The 21,744-nt window shown below is 44.5% G+C and overlaps 1 protein-coding gene across 2 annotated transcripts in view; it reads right to left on the bottom strand.

Moving 5' to 3' along the window:
* Nucleotides 1–15,125, bottom strand: part of GNA14 (G protein subunit alpha 14) — a 192,345-nt gene extending 177,220 nt beyond the window's left edge. The window contains exon 1 of one of the 2 annotated variants that reach the window (XM_032306309.1): nucleotides 14,453–15,125. In XM_032306309.1, the coding sequence (XP_032162200.1) occupies nucleotides 14,453–14,576 (124 nt within the window). In that variant the 5' untranslated portion in view covers nucleotides 14,577–15,125. Of the gene's footprint in view, nucleotides 1–457; nucleotides 663–14,452 lie in introns of those variants that run through there. The other variant, XM_032306311.1, reaches the window with a different exon arrangement.
* Nucleotides 15,126–21,744: the final 6,619 nt, after the last annotated feature.

Here is a 21,744-nt window from a genome sequence, read left to right as displayed (position 1 = left end):
ATCTGTTTATTCATCAAATGCTTCTGGAACACCCAGGCACTATACAAAATGTTAAGGAGTCCTGGATTCCAATAGTCCCTACACTCAGCAAATAGAGGAACTAGAAGGGAAGATAGTAAATACTATCTTCTAAGGGAGAAACAGAGTTTCAACCTAGGAGGAGCTCTGTTTTCAAAGAAAAAAAGACACATAGGGGAGGTCGGGAAGATGGCAGAGTAGGAGGACCCCAAGCATACCTCGTCCCACAGACACACTGAGGTAACAGCACTGCAGGCACAGCTAACTCTGAAAACAGCCTGAAGCCTGGCAGACCAGACCCTCCCCAGTTAATGGGAGAGGGGAGGCCACCCTGAAAAGGTAAGAGAGGCAGAGACCCTGCGGAACACGGAACCCTGCTCAGACTGATTACAAGTGGGAGGGAGTCTGCAAGAAGGGAGAAGTGAGAGGTCAGGCCTACCCCAGGAACTCCATGCACAGGGGACACTGGGAACACGGGTCCCCATAACATGTGGCTCTGAGAAATCAGCAGGGCTTCACTTTGTAAGCTTTTAAAAAATCAGTGGGGCTTCACTTCAGGTACTTTAAAAGTCAGTGGGTTTAGCTCCGGGAGAGCCAGAAGGCATAGAAACTGGGCTCTTGCCCTTCAAGAGCCAGCATAACAAATCACCCCACTGGGATGCAGCACAGAAGCAGAAGGAGATTTATTCATTAAGCTCAGAATGTGCCCTCGAGAGGCAGGGATCTTCAGAAGAACCCTTTCTCTTCCCCTCCCCCAGCCCACCTAGCTAGAAACCTGCAGGGACCAGTACCAACACTCCCCACCTCTCTGTGCTGGGCCCCCGCATTCCCCTGCAGACCCACCTTCCCACCCGTCCCACTTGGCAGGCATTCCTCCAAAGCAGCTCCTGCCCCACACATCCAGCAAACAGCCCTATTCTGGGACTAGCACCACTCCAAACTGCCCCTCACCCTGCCCTCAAGAGAAGAGCAGATAAACTCACACACCAGCACACCCACAGTTCCAGCAGCCCAGCCTTTCAGCTGACAGCCCAGGAAATGCCCCCCTGTCTGGCACTACTCCAGCCCAGGGGAGTACCTGGTAGGACGGCCATGCTACCACCAAGGAAAGCCTCGGGGGGGGGGGGGGGTACATACACAAAGTGTCTTACCATTCAGTGCGCACACAACTAGGACAGATTGAGGGCAGACAGGTGGCCCAACTGCTGATACCCTCCCCACCCCTCCACCTACAAGCCTCAAATCTCCTCAGACAGGCTCCTCAACAGCACAGGGACCCAAACTGCCCCGTGCACACAGAGTAGGCAAAGAAAGTCACTGCAGCTGACTGAAGACAAACACTGCTTGGCCACAACAGTAGGGCACATACAACCCACACAGCACACACCCCTGGTGCCCCGGTTCTGGTGACCAGGGGACTGTGCTACAGGGCACCACAGGACCTCTTTCTCATAAGGCCACTACTTTCAAGATCAGGAGATGTTGCTGGCCTTCCTAACACAGAGAAACACAGAGACCCTAAATGAGGAGCCAGATGAACAGGTCCTGAATGAAAGGAAAAGACAGTAGAAACCTAGTTAAAGAGCTAAATTAAACAGAAATAAACAATATGACTGACACCCCCCCCCAAAAAAAAAAAATCAAAATCATGCTTATAAAGATACTTACTGGACTTAAGTGTGAAGGATCTCAGCAAGGTCTTCAATGGAAAGTTTAAAAATATTAAGAAAGAACCAGTCAGAGACGAACACACTAGAGAAAATTAACAGCACATTATAGGATATAGAAGAATGAATTGCCAATCTAGAAGACAGGGTAATGGAAAGCAACCAAGCAGAACAGCCAAAAAAATAAATGAGAGGTTGCTGAGGTTAACTCGGCAACATCAGGAAGCATAGTAACATATGCATTACAGGGATCCCAGAAAGAGAGAGAGAGAACTTATTTGAAGACATAACAGCTATAAACATCCATAGTTTTAGAGAACAAAACAGACATCCAAATCCAGGAAACATGGAAAGCCCCTAAGAAAAGTAACACAAGTAGATGCACACCAATACATATAATAACTAAAATGGCAAAAAGTAACAAAATAAAGAGAATTTGAAAAGCAGCCAAAGAAAACAGTTACATACATGGGAAACCCCTTAAGGCTCTCAGCTGATTTATCAGCAGAAACTTTGAATATATCCTGTCACTCCCTTCTGGCCTGCAAAGTGCTCATAGGGGGGAAAGAAAAAGCAACCAAGAATAATCTGCCTAACAAGGCTATCATTCAGATTGGAAGGAGACATAACAAGTCTCCCAGCCAAACAAAAGTTAAAGTAGTTCATTACCACCAAACCAGACTTACAAGAAATTTTAGAGGAAACCCTTTAAGTGGAAAGGCAAGGCCATAACTGAAAGTAGGAAAATCATGAAAACAAAAAATTTTACAGGTAAATGCAAATATATAATAAAGGTAGTATTTTAATTGCTTATAAAACCAGTATGGAGTTTAAAACACAGAAACATTAAAAATCAATTATATCTACAAAAATTAGTCAAGAGAATCACAAAATAAAAGGATGGAAAATAGGATAAATGTTTAAAATTGGGGGAGGGAATAAAGATTTCAGTGCTTTTAGAATGGCTTCAAATTCAAGTGACCATCAACTTAATACAGAGTGCTGTACGTGAAGATGTTGTATATGTACCTAATGGTAACTATAAGTCAAAGATCTGTGATAGACACAAAAGAATAAAGAGAAAGGAATCCAAACTTAACACTAAGGTCACCATCAAAAAACAAAGGAAGAGAGCAAGAAAAGAAAAAAGGAATAGAACTGCAAAAACAACCACAAAACAAGTAACAAAAAAGTAATAAGTACAGGTTTATCAATAATCAATTTGAATGTAAATAGACTAAATGCTCTAATCAAAACAAACAAAGTGAATGAATGGATAAAAAAATGCAACACTTATTTAAAGGCTGTCTGTACGAAACTCACTTCAGACCTAAAGACATGCAAATTCAAAGTGAAGAGATGGAAAAACATTTACCAATCAAATGAAAACAAGAAAGCTCATAGCAATACTTGTATCAGACAAAAAGACTTTAAAACAAAGACTGTAGTGAGAAGCAGAGAGGGAAACTACATAATGATAAAAGGAAAAACCCAACAAGAGGATATAACAATTTTAAATATCTACGCACCCAACATAAAAGCACTTAAATACATAAAGCAACTATTAACAGACATAAAGGAAGCAATCAACGTAATACAGTAGTAGTAGGGGATTTTTAATACCCAGCTTACGTCAGTGATCACCCAGACAGAAAAATCAACAAGGAAACAGTAGTCTTGAATGACACATTGGACCAGATGGACATACCAGATCTACACACAACACTCCCTCCAAAAATAACAGAATATACGTTCTTTTAAAGTGCACATGGCACATTCTCCAGGGTAAATCAGGTTACACCCCAAAACAAATCTCAACAATTTCAAGAAGACTGAAATCCTATCATGCATCTTTTCTAACCACAAAGGTAGGAAACTAGAAGTCCATTACAAGGAAATCTGGAAAGAACACAAATACTTGGAGACTACCTACCATGCTACTAAGCAATGAAAGAGTCAACTGAGAAATCAAAGAGGAAATTTTAAAAAAGACCTGGAGACTAATGAACATGAAAACACAACAATCCAAAATCTTTGGGATGTAGCAAAAGCAGTTCTCAGAGGGAAGTTGATAGCAATACAGGTCTACCTCAAGAAACAAGAAAATCTCAAGTAAGAAATACAGAATGGGCTATGGAAGACTATTTTCGCGGAGTTCATTTGGATCACGGTCAGTACCCTTCCAGGAGGAAGGGATATTTAAGAAGCATTCTGAAAAGAAGTAGCAGTTAGCTAGAAGACTATTAAGAGCTCATGTTGAAGGTGGAGAGATGAGTGTGTGCAGACCTGAATTGTAAGCCCAAGGTGGACGGCCCACTGAAGTTCCTAAAAGAAAGCCCTACAGGCAGAAGGGAGTGATCACAGGCCATAATGGCACAGAATGTGGCAGGGCACAGATACAGTCTCTCACATACCAAGCACAGATTTTAGATTTGCACCCAAGGGCAATCAGAACACGGAAAGACTTTGAGCAGGAAAACAATAATCCAATTTCCATTTCTACAAGGTCACTCTGGCTGCCGTGTGGAAAATAAACTCAGGGCAAGGGAGAGGTTGGGGATTTCAAACGAGATTGTGTGAAGAGAATCCCAAGAAAGACGCACAGTAGAGATCTGGCCTCTTGGAGTAGATTTTGGTGGGGTGTTGGCTCTGGAAAAAAGGAGCAGGACTATGATTAAGAACCAGGGCTCTGGAATCTGACTGCCTAGATTCAAACCCTGGCTCTGCCTTCACTGGTGAACCTTGCTTTAGGGCCTGAGTTTCCCCATCGGCAGAATGGAAAGGATAGTATTAATTATGATGCAAAGCATGGTGAGGAATAAACCAGATCACTCATTTCGAGTGCCTAGAAGGAGGACTGGATGTATCAATATTCACTTTACTAGTAGAATTCCCATTTCTAGTATTAGGTGTAGCAGAAAATCGAGGAAGACTCTTAGGATTCTGTCTTGAGCAACAGAATGGTCAGTGGTACCATTTACTGAGATATAGATAGGTAGAATTGATGAATCCAGGAAGGAAGAAGGGAAGACCATTCAGTTATGCTCAAGGACTTCCATTTTTGATATGTGAAAAAATGAGTTAACGATGTCTAATGGCACTTTTTAAATGGCTTTTTAGATAAATATGCTACAATATTTTTAGCATTCTTACTTAGCCAGTTTTTTAAGTAGACAGTTCTATTTTGTTAACTCTCTTGATTTTTTTTAAAACAAACTCAAAATCCTACAATTTTTAAGCCAGTGATTTAAATGATAACACCAATTACAAAGATTTATATCAACAAAAGCAATATGGTTTTTTTAAAAGATTTTATTTATTTATTTGGCAGAGAGAAATCACAAGTAGATGGAGAGACAGGCGGGGGTGGGGGAAGCAGGCTCCCTGCTGAGCAGAGAGCCCAATGCGGGACTCGATCCCAGGACCCTGAGATCATGACCTGAGCCGAAGGCAGTGGCTTAACCCACTGAGCCACCCAGGCGCCCCAACAAAAGCAATATGTTTATATGTGGAGCACTTCAATCCTTGCCACTTCCAACATCCCCACTTAGGGCAGTATCAGAGGATTATTTCTCTTAGCTGCACAGAAAGAGGTCCATTTCCCCTGAATTTGCTCAGGCTAAGATATGACTCCTAAGACACCAAACTCGGTCTTAAACTTCAGAGGACTTAAGTCCTTGGAATGACAGATTCTCTTTTCAGAGCCTCGAAATTTCTTATTCATATAATTAAGTGTGAAAAGAACCTCTAAAATCATGAGGCCTATATAAAATCCTTCATTTTTATATAGGCAGACCTACCACATATTTAGAAAAGTTACATGAAAACTATGAAGAGTTTCATTTTTTTCAAACTATTTCAGACCAAAGCAATAAAGAATAACAAATTTCTCAACTATAACTCCAGTTATATATCAAAATCTTATGTATAGTTACTAGGAAAAAAATCCTTCTGGAACTGTAAGGAATTTATTTTACCAATATCATTTTTTATTATGTTCAGTTAGTCAATGTATTATAGTACATCATTCGTTTTTGACATAGTGTTCAACAATCCATTAGTGGGTATAACACCCAGTACTGATCACAACATGTGCCCTCTTTAATCATTTTATTCCAGGGCACAGGCTCAATTTTCATATTTTGACACCCCTATTCTAGGCATAAACATTCAACCTGAGTAGGTAGCTAAGACAATGGACATGTAAAAAACAAAACCAAACAAAACAAAACATAAATAGTTCTGGAACTTTCTAATACGCTTTTCTTCAAAATCCAACCAATGCCAGGCTTCCTTTTCTGAATATTCCTAAAGTACCTCAAACAATAGAGACCCCCAGCTACTATAAGTAAAATTCTTCACAACCCATCTGCTAGTTCATGGAAAGAGACATACATACTTTTTCAACCAGTATTCAAGCTAAGGTCCCTGCTCAGCATGGGGGCAAGGATAGGGGCAGGCAGTTGGTCAGTGATGAACAGAACATTCATGGAGTTCAAGGTCTCATTAAGACTCTTCCCAGACTGAATCACTTGCCTGGATGACTCCACCATTGCTCAGTCACCGGAGCTCTCAGAACATTTGGTTCCTCTCTTTTTTTGTTGTTAACCTTCTTTACATCTAATAGCCCCCCAATCCAGGAAACAACGTTTGTCAAATTTTACTTGAAATAGAACTGGGGGGGGGGGGGGGGATGGCACTACACAGGGGTTTCTCTTACTTTTAGCGTTTAAACTGGTTTCCTGAATTCAGTTCTATTTCAGCAATTGAAGGACTTTGGCTTTCTTTTAAATTTGTACTATCTGATTAAGGAAAAAACTCAATAGCCTTTAAATCCTTGATTCCAAGACTTAATGGCACACAAGTGAACATTTTTATTTATTTTTTTAAAGATTATATTTATTTATTTGACAGAAAGAGAGATCACAAGTAGGCAGAGAGGTGGGCGGGGGGAAGTAGGCTCCCCACTGAGCAGAGAGCCCAATGCGGGGCTTGATCCCAGGACCCTGAGATCATGACCTGAGCTGAAGGCAGAGGCTTAACCCACTGAGCCACCCAGGTGCTCCACAAATGAACATTTTTATTTTTTATTTTTATTTTTTAAAGATTTTATCTGTTTATTTGACAGACAGAGATTACAAGTAGACAGAGAGGCAGGCAGAGAGAGAGAGAGGGAAGCAGGCTCCCTGCTGAGCAGAGAGCCCGATGCGGAACTCGATCCCAAGACCCTGGGATCATGACCTGAGCCGAAGGCAGCGGCTTAACCCACTGAGCCACCCAGGCGCCCACAAATGAACATTTTTAAAGCCAAGATGCCTTTGCACCTATGGGTGCATTTATTATGGGGTTTGCTTTCCTGAAAAGCTGTTTTCAAATCAATGGCATGTCTTATAATCAATGTTGCCTTAGAAACTAAGAAATTCAACAACAGGACTCAGATTGACTTAATGAAAAAAAAAAAAAAGTTGGCAAGAAGACTGGACTCCTAGCCTTGGCTTACTGCCATTTAGTTACTAGTCACCAAGCCCTGTGACATCTGCTCAGTCCCTCCATGCCTCTGGATGTTTTCTTCTCCATTCATAAAATACAAGTTTACGCTTCTGTTTCTCAAACTCTGTGGTAAGAGAGGAGCTTAAGTTTTTCCAGTCAGTTGCAGACATGCATTTATGAAATACAACACTATGTAGATTACACAAGGATTCTTCCCATGACTGATAACTTTCATTTATTTGATATTCCTTATAATACAATTAGCTTGTATTTCCCAATTACATAGTCGCTGAGCACCAGAAACAAAAATTCAGGGAAGGAGTCCTGCAGAATGAAGGTGTTTGTCATTTGTGGCAGATTCAAGAGAGCAGCAGCATGGTGAATCCATCTGTGGGTCACTGAAAATGGGCCAACAATCCAGAAGACACCTTCCAGGCAAAATAATAAAAGATACATGTTCTCTTTTCCTAATATTCATTTTTGAAAAGTACAAAACATGAGAATTCATCAGTTACTTTGAAAAAAGTGTTTAAGCAACTACAATATTACCCTTAGGGTTGGCAATACAAGCCAATGTTCCATGTGATTTTTCAAAGAGAAGACAGAGCCACAGCAGCTCTTACTAGAACATACTTCCTCTCCACCACTTAGTCCATGATAGGAAGTCAGTAGTTCTAAGGCTACTGTGGTTTATAGAAGCATGGCTTTTTGAGTAGTACATCAAAGTATAAGGGTGCAAACAAATGCGAACTCTTGTTTTTAAAAGGATGCTAAAAAAAAAAAAAAAAAGATTTATTTGAGAGAGAGAGAGGGCATGAGGGGCAAGAAGCTCAGAGGGAGAAGCAGGCTCCCCATGGAGCTGGAAGCCCAATGCGGGACTCGATCCCAGGACTCCGGGATCATGACCTGAGCTGAAGGCAGCAGTCCAAACAAGTGAGCCACTAGGCACCCTAGAAGGACTTTTTTTTTTTTAAAGATTTTATTTATTTATTTGACAGACAAAGATCGCAAGTAGGCAGAGAGGCAGGCAGAGAGGCAGGCAGAGAGAGAGAAGGAAACAGGCTCCCTGCCAAGCAGAAAGCCCAATGCGGGGCTTGATCCCAGGACTCTGGGATCACAACCTGAGCGGAAGGCAGAGGCTTTAACCCACTGAGCCACCCAGGCACCCCCCTAGAAGGACTCTTAAGTGAGATAAACATACGTATGTGCTGGCAGGTGGGGACAAATGCTAAATAATCATACAAATTACCTAGATCAGACTCTGCGCACCCTTCATCAAGTTGATGAGAGCCATTTATTCCACTTCAGAAAAGAAATCATCCCCTAGGCCAGTCAGTCTCGGGGGCTTCCTGGATATTTGCTGAAAAATCAGAGTATCTGCCTTAGAGCCTGGAGGTATGGACAATCAGAGTCTGGCCAGCCCTGGGTGCCAGACCAATGCTCAAAGAGAGGTTCTCACACCTGAGCGTCCATCAGGACCATCTGGAGGGCTCAGTAATAGATTGCTGGCCCCACCCCTGAACTTGATCCAGAGGGCCATGATCAAGACTGAGAGTTTGCATTTCTAACAAGGTTTCAGGAGGTGCTGATGCTCCTGGGAACAGACTTTGAGAACCACTGGTAGAAGATATTCGATGACAGAATTAGAAAGTTATCAGAGGTCACCTGAAATAAACCTTTCATTGTCCTAGTGAGGACCTAGGGTTGAGAGAAGAATGTCTTATTCATGGTTATATATCTAATACTCAGAGCTTTCTCCAAAAAAAAAAAAATAAATAAAAAGGCAACTCAGGTGTCTCAAGTCTTAACAGGCTGCTTATTTCATGGTTTTAAGTTATGGCCATATATCAGGACCCTGCTCGAAGAGGCACAAGCAGAGCCTTCATGCTGTTGACCCTCCTACCCATGTGTCCTTCCAAGAACATGTTAGTCTATCAGTGACCTCAAAATGGTAGGCAAGTGGCCTTAAACCACACAGGGTGTTGGCTGTCCAATGGGACCTACTCACCTAGATTCTAAACCCAGAGAACAAGTCCCTACCATTAAGCCATGCTGCCTGTCCCCCAGCTCCCCGGCAGCTGAGCACAAACAGATGGCCTGAGGTTTTGCAAAGTGACACATAATATAGGAGATGGTCACAGATGACTTACAGCACTGCTGTGGACCTAAGTGTCCAGCGCAGCCTCAAGTACTGTGGGGGTGGAGTCCCTGGTTGTAGGCTTGGCCGTGTAGACGGATACCCATGTCAAATCTCTGTGGGATCATGACCTTTTGGCTGAGACTGCTCTTCAATTCCCACTGGTTCTGTGAGCTTCCTGCTTCCCCTCCAATAAACTAGTCCTCTGCTTACATGGTTTGCAACGGAGAACCATGGCTGACAGGACAGCCCATTAATTTACCCAGTAGCAGAGAACCAATGGATCCTAATCAAAATTAGGGCTCCCACAAAGACCCCCACCATGCCCTCCACCTTTAGAGCTCTTGCATTTCTGCTGGTACATTTTGGTGTTTGCAGCAAGGGCTGCTTCACTCCCAGGGAGCCCCACCCCAGGCCATCTGTGCTCCGATGACAGAGAAGGTCTTGATTTATACCCCCAGGGCCAGAACTGAGAGATCCATGGATCCTGGGATCATGACCTGAGACAAAGACACTTAACGACTGAGCCACCCGGCACCGCACAAGAAAACATATTAAATTCAGGTATCACTGGAAAAGAAAAAGGGTTTTATAAACCACAAGGCATCTTTGGTGAGAAAAACAAACAAAAACCTTTGAGGGTTAAGGGGTTTTCCCCATTGTTCTTGTCTAATTCTACTGTCTGATTTTCCCCTTATCTGCTCACAGCGTTACAATCTCAAGATGTTGATCTTCGAACGCCATGCCTTAAAGAATGTGGCTCCTTTAGGTACTTCGATACTGGTGAGGGGTTTGAATTGGGTACCTGCTCTCTTTGTTTCAAGTGCCCTACACATCTTAAAAGGCGCTGTTTGCCACTGAAAGTCACCAAGGCCCTGCAGAGAAATGGCTGATTCCCCAACTGGGAAGGGCAGTCCGCTGGAGCATGAGGCTCATCCTTATGCCAGAGAGTAAGAAAGGGTTCAAAGAAATGATGGGCCACATTGTTAAGATGCAAGCAACAGCCTGAAGAGGATCTCCTTACACAAACTGAGTACGATGCAAGTGCCCCAGTGATTAAGTACAGGGATAAAGAAAAAACCAATGAGGGATTCATTAACATGTACTGATAATAAATAGGCCAGAGAAGACATAAGCCACAAACTTAAAAAAAAAAAAATTCACATAGTCCCCCATTCTGAAGCACATTATGGTACAAAAAAAAAATGAAGCATTTTTCCATGAATGTCTATTTGGTAGTAACCACAATATTCACATAAAGGGCTAAGACAAAACATGAAAACTCAAAGAAATCTTGCTTCCAAATACCCCTTCTAGCATCCCAGAGCCTCAGAACACCACTTACTGTCCTCAAAAGCTTCTCTTGGTAGATGGGGAGAAGTTGGTGTGTCTCCTACATGAGCCCACATATGGACGGCCATCAACACCCCAACGTCCCCAATTCTTAAGGGTCTACTTGAACGGTTCCTCCTCCAGAGGACTCCCCTTCATGCACTGCCTGTACGAAGTTTTATTCCGTATTAAGCACTTAGGACCATCCTCCCCCTTAGTTCCTTGTGAACACACACCTCCAATTTAGTACTTCACTTATAAATGCTCCCACGCACAGAGCAGTGCTTGGCACTTGGGAAAATGTTGGCTTGAACCCATGAAGAGTAAAGGGACATGGGCGTACTTAACCATTTCAATCCTTTTCCTCTTCACAGAGCTAGAAAATTCCGTCACTTTCTATGGAGAAAACCACCCTCCCTATGCAATTTCCTCTAATTGACATTCAGCCTAGGAGCATAATGATTAGTTTCCAAGGGAGATTCTGTTACAATCAATGCGATAATATTTTAAGGAACTCAGATTTTCACCTATTCTGGTATAAATAGGGAGACTGAAATCAGCTTATGGCTCAGAAAATATAGGAAACTGAAAGCAAAACATTAATGTTGGTGCATTACCAGGACATTTTAGACAAACTGCTATGCAACCCATAACTGATCAACTAAAATAGAAAGTAACACCTCATTGGTGGTTCAAAATGCTCAAAAATGGAGTGAAGATAGCGGACACTTATCACTACCAGACAAACCCAAGAGAAACTACTCTGTGGTTTAAAAAAAAAAAAAAGTACAGCTAGGGTTTCAGGGTTGGAACCCAGCCTAGCCTCAGAGCTTACATTTTTAACCCCTATGCCAGTGTAAAGTTAAATACCAATTCCCCATTATACACTCCTTCCAGACAGTTCCAACATGAGAGTCTGCATCCAAAATTAAGCCATCAGTTTCTGGAAACACTCAACTCTATTAACAACACTTCACTAAACCTCATTTAATATTAAAAATAAAAGGTTCCATTTCTCCCCACTGCCACCACCGTTTAATTGCTTTTATCCAGACACTTTCTTCCTGCACTGAAGAGTACTCATCAGGGCTCTTTACAGAACTACTCTCGTCCTGCTCTTATCTGAGGAACTGATAAGGTATTTCTTTCTACCAAATTCAATCATCTTCTTTATCTCACCCCCACCCCCAGCTGAAAGCATCACGTTGACATCTTGCAATTGCTAGCCCAAACCAGATAGCAGCTTTTATCTTTCCCTGCGGACACTGACATATGCTTTTATTAAGTGTAAGCAGGATACTGCTCTACTGAATGCACTTCGGAAACTCTCATCATTTTGTTGCAAAAGCATGCTTCCTTGTGAAAGAGCTGGTGGCTTTCCAGGTCATTCCACCTTCCACACAGGACCCTCAACTCCCATTCACAGAGTGCCATTTTCACTGGAGGCATCTGAGCAGTGGATTATCTAATTCTGCCATTATAGACTCAGGTGAATTCTGCACCCACACTGCATCGCTGGGGACAAAACAGCATCCACCACATCCTCCTGATCCTTTATCTTTGAAGTCACTGCCTCCTCCTTCATTTTGGGGAGAAATGGAAGTGTACCCTGCTCCCTGAAAAGAGGGAAGGAAACCCAAGTTTTTAAGTCCTTCTTTGGGGTTCCTGACAGCTCTAAGTGACTGGGTAACTGTTTCTATTGGTTTTTAAGGAACTAACCCTGAGCCAGTATGCTACTCAATGAAAATGGGGATCTTGGGAGAGAAGACAGTGCCTGGAGGGTGCAGGAAGAGGGTTGGGGTAAAGGCCTGGGGGAGGCCAAGAAGATATTCTAGTCACCAGTATAAACATGACCTCCAGGGCAAACACTTCTCCCCTACTTAGAGTGTAAATGCAAGCATTTTACACACACACACACACACACACACACACACCCGGGGCCATTTTCCCTCCCACCAAAAAACAGGCCAGTTCACCAGTGTCAGCCAGCCTTTGTAAGCTCCTGGGGTGTTCCTGACTCTGTACTTCATACACTGGCGCAAATTAACAGCTGCACAACGAAAGAAGGTACAGGCTTCCCTTGAAAAGAACAATTACGCCTCCAAAGCCAGGCCTGCCCCTATCCTTGGTGGGGCCTGGGGCAAGACTACAAATGAAGGGCCCAACACTTTAAGGTCATCAAGCTAGCCACTGTCACAGAATCCTTCCCCTTGACAAACTGGGCTTTCTATCCACCTGGAAGGCCAGGTACAATTTAGAGTTCGCAGGCCCCTGGGAGTTCTGGGCCAGACACAGGTTGTTTCAACATCCCTGCGAGATGGACACAGTCTCTTCCCTCCCCCACCCAGGCTCCAGCTCTCCCCAGGAAGGCCTCAGGGGCACACCTGTAGACCTTCAGCCTGTTATTTCCAAGCTCTTCCAACACCCCAGCACAGCTGCCCTTCTGCCATTCTTCAGGGAGGAGGTCTGCCTCCTCCCCACTGGAAGAAGCCTTGGAAGCAGGCTTGGGGCCTTTGGGAAGGGAATCCCATGGGAATCTGGGGTGCAACATGTATTCTGGGTGGGCAGCCCGCTCCACCTGCAGACACCTGTCCCAGTGGGGAGGTGAAGGCCAGACACCCTCACATACACCTTCTAAACCCCCAGAGGTCGGGAGTGGGGAGAGAGATTAAAAAAAAGGGGGGGGGTTCCTTGGCTCAGGCCTGAAGCCAATATGAACAAAAAGCTTTCTCCATTTTATCCTAACTAGATCAACTTTTTTTAACTTGAAGCATTCTGCAAGGGTGAGTCCTTATATTCAACATTAATAAACTGTTGTAAAAGGATTCCTGTCTGGAACCGATCAAAGAGTTGGAACACTTCTAACTGCAAAGATCTAACAGCTAATATCCTGGTGTGAACGAAAAGGCAAATATTTCTCAAACAGCAAATGGATTCAACAGGGTTCCAGAAAGTCAGAAAAGGTGGGATCCTTGCCCTAGGCCATAAGTTGGGGAAGCCTTAACATTTTCTATCTCTTTTGGAAACTTAAGAGCCAGATAAGTAAGTCGTCAAGGCAGGGGCAGCCAAGTCCAAAGGCTAGGCACACGCGGAGTGGAGCAGAGTGAGGAGGGGAGGTTTGGGTCTGCTGGCCAAAGGGGGTCACCAAAGGGAGACGGTTGGGGTCACAGTGGGGTGAGCGGCTAGGGCTTGGACCTCAGCCCCACTAATGACCTAGTATCTGTTTCGTTTTTTTCCCAAAGCAAGTTAACCAATTTTCCAGACCTCCATTTTCAATTCTCCAAAATGGAGAGGTTTCAAGGTTTGCTTGTTACAGCCCAGCGATGCTGTCCCGACTAAGCACAGTCCGCACTTGGTGAGCGCTCACTCAACCACACTTCTTAAAAAACTGAGAGCACAAAGATCAGAGCTAGAGCTGCACCCAAAGATTTTCATCAGGCAGCTCCCCGCCACCTACCCCAACATGCAAGACAGGGCTCCGCAGAAGCTGGGGACAGAAGGATGGGGTTAAGGTTTTAGGGAGCGGAGCCAACAGAGCAGACACTGATCAAATGCTACGTCTCAGCCTGGTTTGGGGTAGGGAAGGGGTGCCTTCGAAAGTCGACCAACTGGAGGGTGCAAAGGACACGTGCATAAGGCCCCCAAGTTGCCGGCCTCGCAGCCCACCCCCCTCCCCACCCCGGGGAAAGGAAGAAGCCGCGCTACAGCCCGCGCGCTCCAGGCCTAGAAGGGATCTGAGCGAGGGAAGCGGCCGGGGACCGCGGAAAACGCCTGGCGAGCGGGGTCCGGGGGCGTCACAGTCACTCACCCAGCAGCAGCAGCTTGAACTCGCGGCGCGCGTCCTTCTTGTCCCGGCGAAGCTGCCGCTCGATCTCCGCGCTGATGCGCTGCGACTCCTTCTCCTCCGCCGACAAGCAGCAGCAGCCGGCCATGGTGCGCGCTGCACCCGACGGCGCGACGCGGTCCCGGGGCGCCCGGATTCTCCGCGGGCCGCTCGCCCGGCCGATCTGCGACAGGCACCCGCGTTCGGGACAAAAGCAGACAAGGCCGCCTTGACTTTTAGAGTAAGAAGCCTGGCCTCCAGAGGCTCAGTCCCGTCCTCGAGGATGGACTCGGAGGCGGGGGCGAATTCGGCGCGCTAGGACAGCCGCGCGCCCTGCAGCTCCGGGCTCACCAGCCCCACAGCCGGTCCTGGGGAGGAGGAGGGCCAGCCGAGAGGATGGGAGCGCTGCCGGCGCCCGGAAGATGCACACGCCCCTTAGCACGGGAGCCGGACACCCAGTCGCGGGGCGCAGACCACGTGTAAAAAGTTGGGGTGTCGGTGCCGGGGGCGGGAGGTGGTGGCGTGGGGAGCGGGATCACCCGGTCCTGGAGGTGTCCCGGGCGGGCGACGGGTTCGGCGTGGGTTGGAGGCAGAGGGCCTAGCTAGTCCTTGCCTGGAAAGTTCCGAAAGTGCCCGCGGATTAAGACTGAGCGTAAGGGTTCCAGCCGGCGCTAGTGGCTTTAAGTGGCAGAAGGAGGCGGAGCGTCTCAGACCTGCAGCCCTGGCGTCTGCCCCGGTTGCCCTTCGGGGCGCGGCAGCCTGAGGGTGCCTGGGTGCGAAAGGGACCAGCCAGGAGCTGGGGCGCGGAGACCCTGGGGGCAGCCCCCCCCCCACGTGCCTCCCTGGCCGCGCAGTCCTTGCAGCCCGAGGGCTGCGGGCCGAGGTGGCGCGCTCTGGCGCGGGGGCCCCCGCTTCCTGCCCAGATACGGATTCTGACAGGTGAGCGAGATTTGCCAACTTCAGCCTCAACTCCTCCCAGCTGCGAGGAGAGTGGGACAGAGCCCCGCGTTGCACCAGGGGCGAGGTGGACCTCTCCACCCCCGCCGAAGTGGAGGCTTGCACACCGGCGACACGACCACACACCCCTGGTTTCCTAGACGGGCTCCTTCCGCTTCCCGGCCGCTGCGGCCCAGCCTAGCCCCGGTTCGGCCTGAGCCCTTGGGCCGCTGGGCAGCCTGCCTGTAAGGTGCGCCTGAACTTGACCCTGCAGGCAGCTGCCACGGGGTTCAATTAAATAGGAGAACGCCAGAGCGGGGAGTAAATACCCTCCCGGCCCCTTCCTCGGGCACCTGGTGAGAAGGGCTGGGCTTGGGGAAAATGGAAAATGGCTGGCTACTTTGCATTTTATGAGGGGAAAGACTCCAGCTCCGTAGAGAGGGCTGACACGCTGTGGCCCAGCCCTGACCGTCGCCGCCTTAGCAAAGGTGCGCCCGCACCTCCACGTTGACCCCCCTCCCCCGCCTCCTGGAACGTCGGGAGCCTGTTCGAGCCTCGTCCTAAAAACTTAAAACTTGGGGCGCCTGGGTGGCTCAATGGTTTAAAGCTTCTGCCTTCGGCTCAGATCATGATCCCAGAGTCATGGGATCGAGCCCCGCGTCCCGCTGTCTGCTCGGCGGGGAGCCTGCTTCCTCCTCTCTCTCTCTGTCTGCCTGCCTCTCTGCATACTTGTAATCTGTCTCTCTGTCAAATAAATAAATAAAATCTTAAAGAAAAAAAGATTTAAAAAGACCTTAAAACTTAAGCAACTCTTCGTATTCAAATGCTGCAATAGAAGGCGTATGACAACTTGTGACTTTTGTCTCTCGTGGAAATAGGTTTTGAATCAGAGCACGGAGAGGTCGACGGGAAACTCAGAACGAGGAAGGTGGAGGGAGGGATCCAGTCGTCCACAGCAATGAATGTTTTTTCCTTCTCCGTCTCGAGTTACTGGATGCCCGTAAACACTTTATGGCGTTAGGCAATTAGCTAATGCCTCCTCTGTTAAGAGAAGGCGTTAAGTGCCTTTCATAGGAGTGACCTATCCTCCATCCGTTCAAACTGAGGAGCGTATTGAGTGGAAAGGGTGGTATTTGTCATTATATAAGAAACTTGGCATTGTGATGCTATCTGGCTTCAAGCTTTTATGATTTATTTTACGGTTTCGAGAATGGGAACGAATCGGGCATTAAAAATGAATGTGCTCCCATTCTTCAGCGCGCTCTTCTCCCCTGCAGGCATAAACTGACACTAACAGTGACCCCTGCAGGAAACCTGGACATGTCTCATCGGATCCTTGCCCAATTAATCACACTCGTCTCCCTTAGCTCTTACAGATAAATTTACAACTTAAGACCTCTTAAGCCAAGAGCATCACCATTATTGTTACTTTTTAAAAAAAATATTTTATTTATTCATTGGACAGACAGAGATCACAAGTAGGCAGAGAAGCAGACAGAGAGAGGAGGAAGCAGGCTCCCCGCTGAGCAGAGAGCCCGATGTGGGGCTCAATCCCAAGACCCTGGGATCATGACCTGAGCTGAAAGCAGAGGCTTTAACCCACTGAGCCACCCAGGTGCCCCACCATTATTGTTACTTTTAAATGATTACAATCATATGTGTTTTAAATGATTAAAATGATGACGTGATTTAAGTGATATAAAAGGGCTAATTTGAAGTCCAGGTTAGCTGGAACGACTGACCTGTTGGGCCCAATGTTGCTAAATTCCAAAAAGATATGAGACCTGTTGCTTCTAGCAAATCTGAAAAACGTCCCTGAGCTGGTCAGCTTGGCAGTATGCGTCAGAAGTCTTAAATGTGTCCACCTGCTTTGACCAGAATCCCTCTGATTCTTTCCTTGAGAAATAATCAGAGGGAAGTCATAATTTACATACAAAAGTGTGCTTCCAATAACAATAACCCAAAACAACCTGAATGCCCAACAACAGGGCATGAGATATACATACATAAGAGATGGTACATATATACAATGAGATATTATTTGAAAATGTAACATATGAATACCAAGTAAAGATTTGGAGGGAAACCTCATAATATATTGAGTGACAAAGTCGAGATACAAAAATATAAACAGTATGATACAAATTTGATTATGTAACAAATTTGTTATGGAAATAGGCATACACACTTTTAAGAGACCAAAGCAGCATCTACAAGCAAGGTAAGTCACTCCAAGTCACGTCTTTTTGGTTGATTAATGATTCTCTGGTGTAAAATTGTTAGGGGGTAGCTCATATAAAGTTATCAAGCCCCCTCTTTCTTCAACTGCAAAATGAGAGGGATGTACCAGAATAAGCTCAAAGGGATCTCCCAACTCTGACATTCAATTATTTCTTCGGTGATTTTCACACTTAGAAGATAGTATGAAAAATAATAATAAACTGAAATTTTTTATTGAGCAATAGTAACTAGCAAGAACTACAAAATGAGAATATCACAAGACAGTTGTTTTTATGTCTATTTTTATTAATGTCTCTATTTTCTTGATCTTTAGGATCTGGGAGCCGGATGAGAATAAGTTACTGAATCATTCATGACATCTTTCCAGGAAGAGGTAATTTGGGAAAGAGGCCTTAGTAAAAGAGGATATTTGTTTGCCTGCTTTGTTCCCAAGGTACTACAATTCCATTCCATCCCTGTTGCAGATGAGAGCACAGCGTGGACGTGAGTTTCAGCTGTCTGGCAAGTGCTGGGTACATAGATGAACTAATGTGTCTGGGAGTCCTCTGAGTGTCCGCTGATTCCACGCCAGACCCCGGACCTGGGCCATTTCAGGTACAATTCCAGACTTCAGTTAGGCTCTAAGTCTAGTAGAAGGGAGTTAAGACCGAGCCCCTGAAATCTGAACCCATGCCTCCTTGCTCCCTCCCAGAGAGTGGACAGTGGAAGCATGGAGTCACTGGGGTGGCTGTCTGCGGCCCACAGATGTGCAGAGTGGGCTCCTCAGCTAATCTCCCACTTCAGCTAAGCCTCATTCACCTCCTGTCACTCTCCTGGAACTCCAGACAAATGTAACTACGTGTTCTTCCACCTGCATGCCCTGACGGCTGCAGTTTCCTCTTCCGGGAAGGCCAGCTCTCTTTCCAGGAAAAGTTTGGGACTTTCTCTCCTAAACACATCGCCTTGGAGAACCCATCTCCGCCCCTTGTCAGGTGGACGCTTCTTTCTCTCCTGCTGGAGAAACCTTCTATGTCCTTCTCTCCCAACTTCTCCCTCTATTACACTTGTTCAATTTTTCTCCCAATGAGTTACTCTGTAGGTAGAGAGGTTTTCTTGTTCACCCTCTTATTTCTAAATGAATGAGTCAATTGAATAAAGTTGAAATCAAAAAGAATTTGCCTGATATAAGAAAAAGAAACTAGAAGAGAGAAAAGGAGGCTCTTGTAGTCAAAGAGAGTGAAAAACCAATCAGCAAGTCCATAAGAATCCATGTAACATTTAGGAAACACTTGTGTTTTAGTAAAGTGACACCAGCTTGAGTGCTTAGAGGAAATGACTGCCTGGTATCTAATTCAGAACTTCAAGGAACTGTGCTAATAGAAGGCTGGAAAGGTGCCGTTCTCTTTGACAAATGTAGCAGCTTAGAATTTTAACAAGTAATCTAGAGTAAAAATATGACCTTGAAGTTCACAAAGCTAAAATAGCTCTAATTCTAATGGACGTATGCTGCTTACTACTCTTTGGCAGTGTTTTTCAAACTTCAGTTGTGACTCATCCCTGGTTTATGACCCACATTTTTTTTTTAAAAGAAAATACAATAGAAATAGAATATATCAAAATATGTTGCTGTGTGTTATTGCATGAAATTTTTGTTTCCGTTGTATACGTGAGTATTAACTTTTTAAAAAGATTTTATTTATTTATTTATTTATTTATTTATTTATGAGAGAGAGGAGGGACAAAAGGAGAGAGAGGGGGACAGAATCTCGAGAAGATTCCACACTGAGTGCAGAGCCCAACGTGGGGCTCAGTCTCAAGACCCTGAGATCATGACCTGAGCCAGATGGCTTAACCAACTGTGTTACCCAGGTGCCCCTACATGAGTATTAACTCTTAAGCAGACCAGTTATCAGTGGGGTTTGTCTATAACCAAGAAGGGTGGTCTAAATGATTCTCAATTTTCTGATTCATTTTTTCAAAGTTTCTAATTTTTCATTCAATTTTCTGAGCCCATTGTGTTCTCTGTAATGTTTTAAGTCTTTCTCTCCACCCTATACTTTTCCCCTACCCCCGACCCAACCACCTCTTCTTTCAGATGGGTGTGATAGGTAAGAGTCAATGGAGTCATGATGATTTTTTGGATGAATGGGTGATAATTATAGTGGGTGGATGGGTGTATTCAATATCTATGTTTCTAAGGCAGCCAACGTGTCCACGCGTTACTCCAAAATATTCCCTGCCTGAGAACCAGAGACTGTTTATTATATGACTTCTTTTTTTTAAGATTTTTAATTTATTCATTAGAGAGAGAAAGTAAGCATGAGCTGGGGGAGGGGCAGAGGGAGAAGCAGACTCCCCACTAAGCAGGGAGCCTAACATGGGGCTAGAGCTCAGGACCCTGGGATCATGACCTGAGCCAAAGGCAGATGCTTAAATATCTGAGCCACTCAAGTGCCCCGTTTATTATATAACTTCTATGGAAAGGCTAGAATCAGTAACAAGGAAACCTGCCTTCAAACACGGAGAGTAGGCAGCAATCGCTACTGTTTGCTTTTGAACATGACTTTTGGCATGGCAGTAAGGTATCTCAAAAATTTAAGGAGTAAAAAAAAATCTTTAAAATGAGAAGTTCAGAGATTTATATTTTGCTTGTTTTCCTCTTTGCATAAATGTCTCTCTCCCCTTATATCACTCTCCTCCTGCATGAACCCATGTTAACAACCTAGTAGGCTTTCTTCTCCATTTTTTTATACTCTTGTACTCTTAGATAAGGATAAACACACTCATAAACATATATAAACTTTCACAGGAATTTGGCATCATTAGTTTACATATGAGGCTATGGACTCTATATTTTGCTTTTCTCATCCATCAGTACCTTGTTGGGAATCTGAGTAAACTGCTTCCCCCTGACTCTGTCATTCATACCTTCCTATATTGTATTCCATCGTGTGAAAGGACCGTATTTTATTTAGCTTTTCCCCTCTGAAGGGCACTGGTATTTATGTCTGATCTTTGGCTACCAAAAAAGAATGCTGTCATAGCATCTTTGTATATAAATCCTCGTGCACCGGGACTTTTATTTCCCTGGGATAGATTCCCAAGGAAAAGACTGCCGAATTGAAGGGTACATGCATTTTTTATTTTTAATAGATGTAGCCAGATTCCTTTCCAGAAAGACTAAAACAATTCACATGTCCGCCAAAAATAAGAATATCCGTGTATCTACCAGCAGTAAATATTATCACTCACTAATTTTTGGCAGCTTGAAGGGATTCAAATAATAATGAAGTGTTGCTTTCTTTGTGTTTCCCTGGCTACTCATAAATCTGTACATTTCTTCATAGTCTGTTACCATTTGTATTTGGTACCCCGTGAGTTTTCTGTTTATGTCTTTTGCTCATTTTTTTAAATTGGGTCATTTGTCTTTTCCTTGACAATCTGGAAGATGATATATCTTCAATATTGCCTATCGACTTTTTGTCATCTGAATTACAAATTTTCAAATGTATTATTTGCCCTTTATCATTTTAAATGGAATCTTTTGCCATAGAAAAGATTTTATTTTTACATATCCAAATATTTCTTCTCTTGCATAGCTTCTGGAATTCCAGTCTTTGTAAAAAGTTCTCCTCATTTTTTTTTTAAAAAATTTTTAAAGATTTTTAAAAATTTATTTGATTTTTAAAAACTTATGCAGGGAGGGGAGAGGCATAGGGAGAAGCAGACTCCCTGCTGAGCAGGAAGCCTGACAGGGGGCTCAGTCTGGGGATCCCCAGATCATGACCTGAGTAGAAGGCAGTTGCTTAACAGACCGAGCCTTCCAGGTGCCCCTCCCTATTTCTAGAATGTACATGCACTATCAGAATTTTTTAAAAGCACTTTTCATTTTTTTATTTTTAACACTTAAATATTTAATCCACTTGGTGTTAATTTTTATAAAATGTGTAAGATAGGAGACTAATTCTATTTTCTTTCAAATGGATAGCCAGTTGTACGAACGTCATTTACTGGACATTTCATCCATTTCCCAATAAACTGAACTTCAGTCTTTGTATGACAGTCTCATAGTGACTGAAATTCATTTCTCTGAGTCTCTACTCCTCCAGTAAACTATTTAT

The sequence above is a fragment of the Mustela erminea genome, chromosome 12, assembly GCF_009829155.1.
Source record: "Mustela erminea isolate mMusErm1 chromosome 12, mMusErm1.Pri, whole genome shotgun sequence".
Lineage (NCBI taxonomy): Eukaryota > Metazoa > Chordata > Mammalia > Carnivora > Mustelidae > Mustela > Mustela erminea.
The sequence above is the reverse complement of the archived record's forward strand: the minus strand, read 5'-3'. Positions and strand labels throughout refer to the sequence as shown.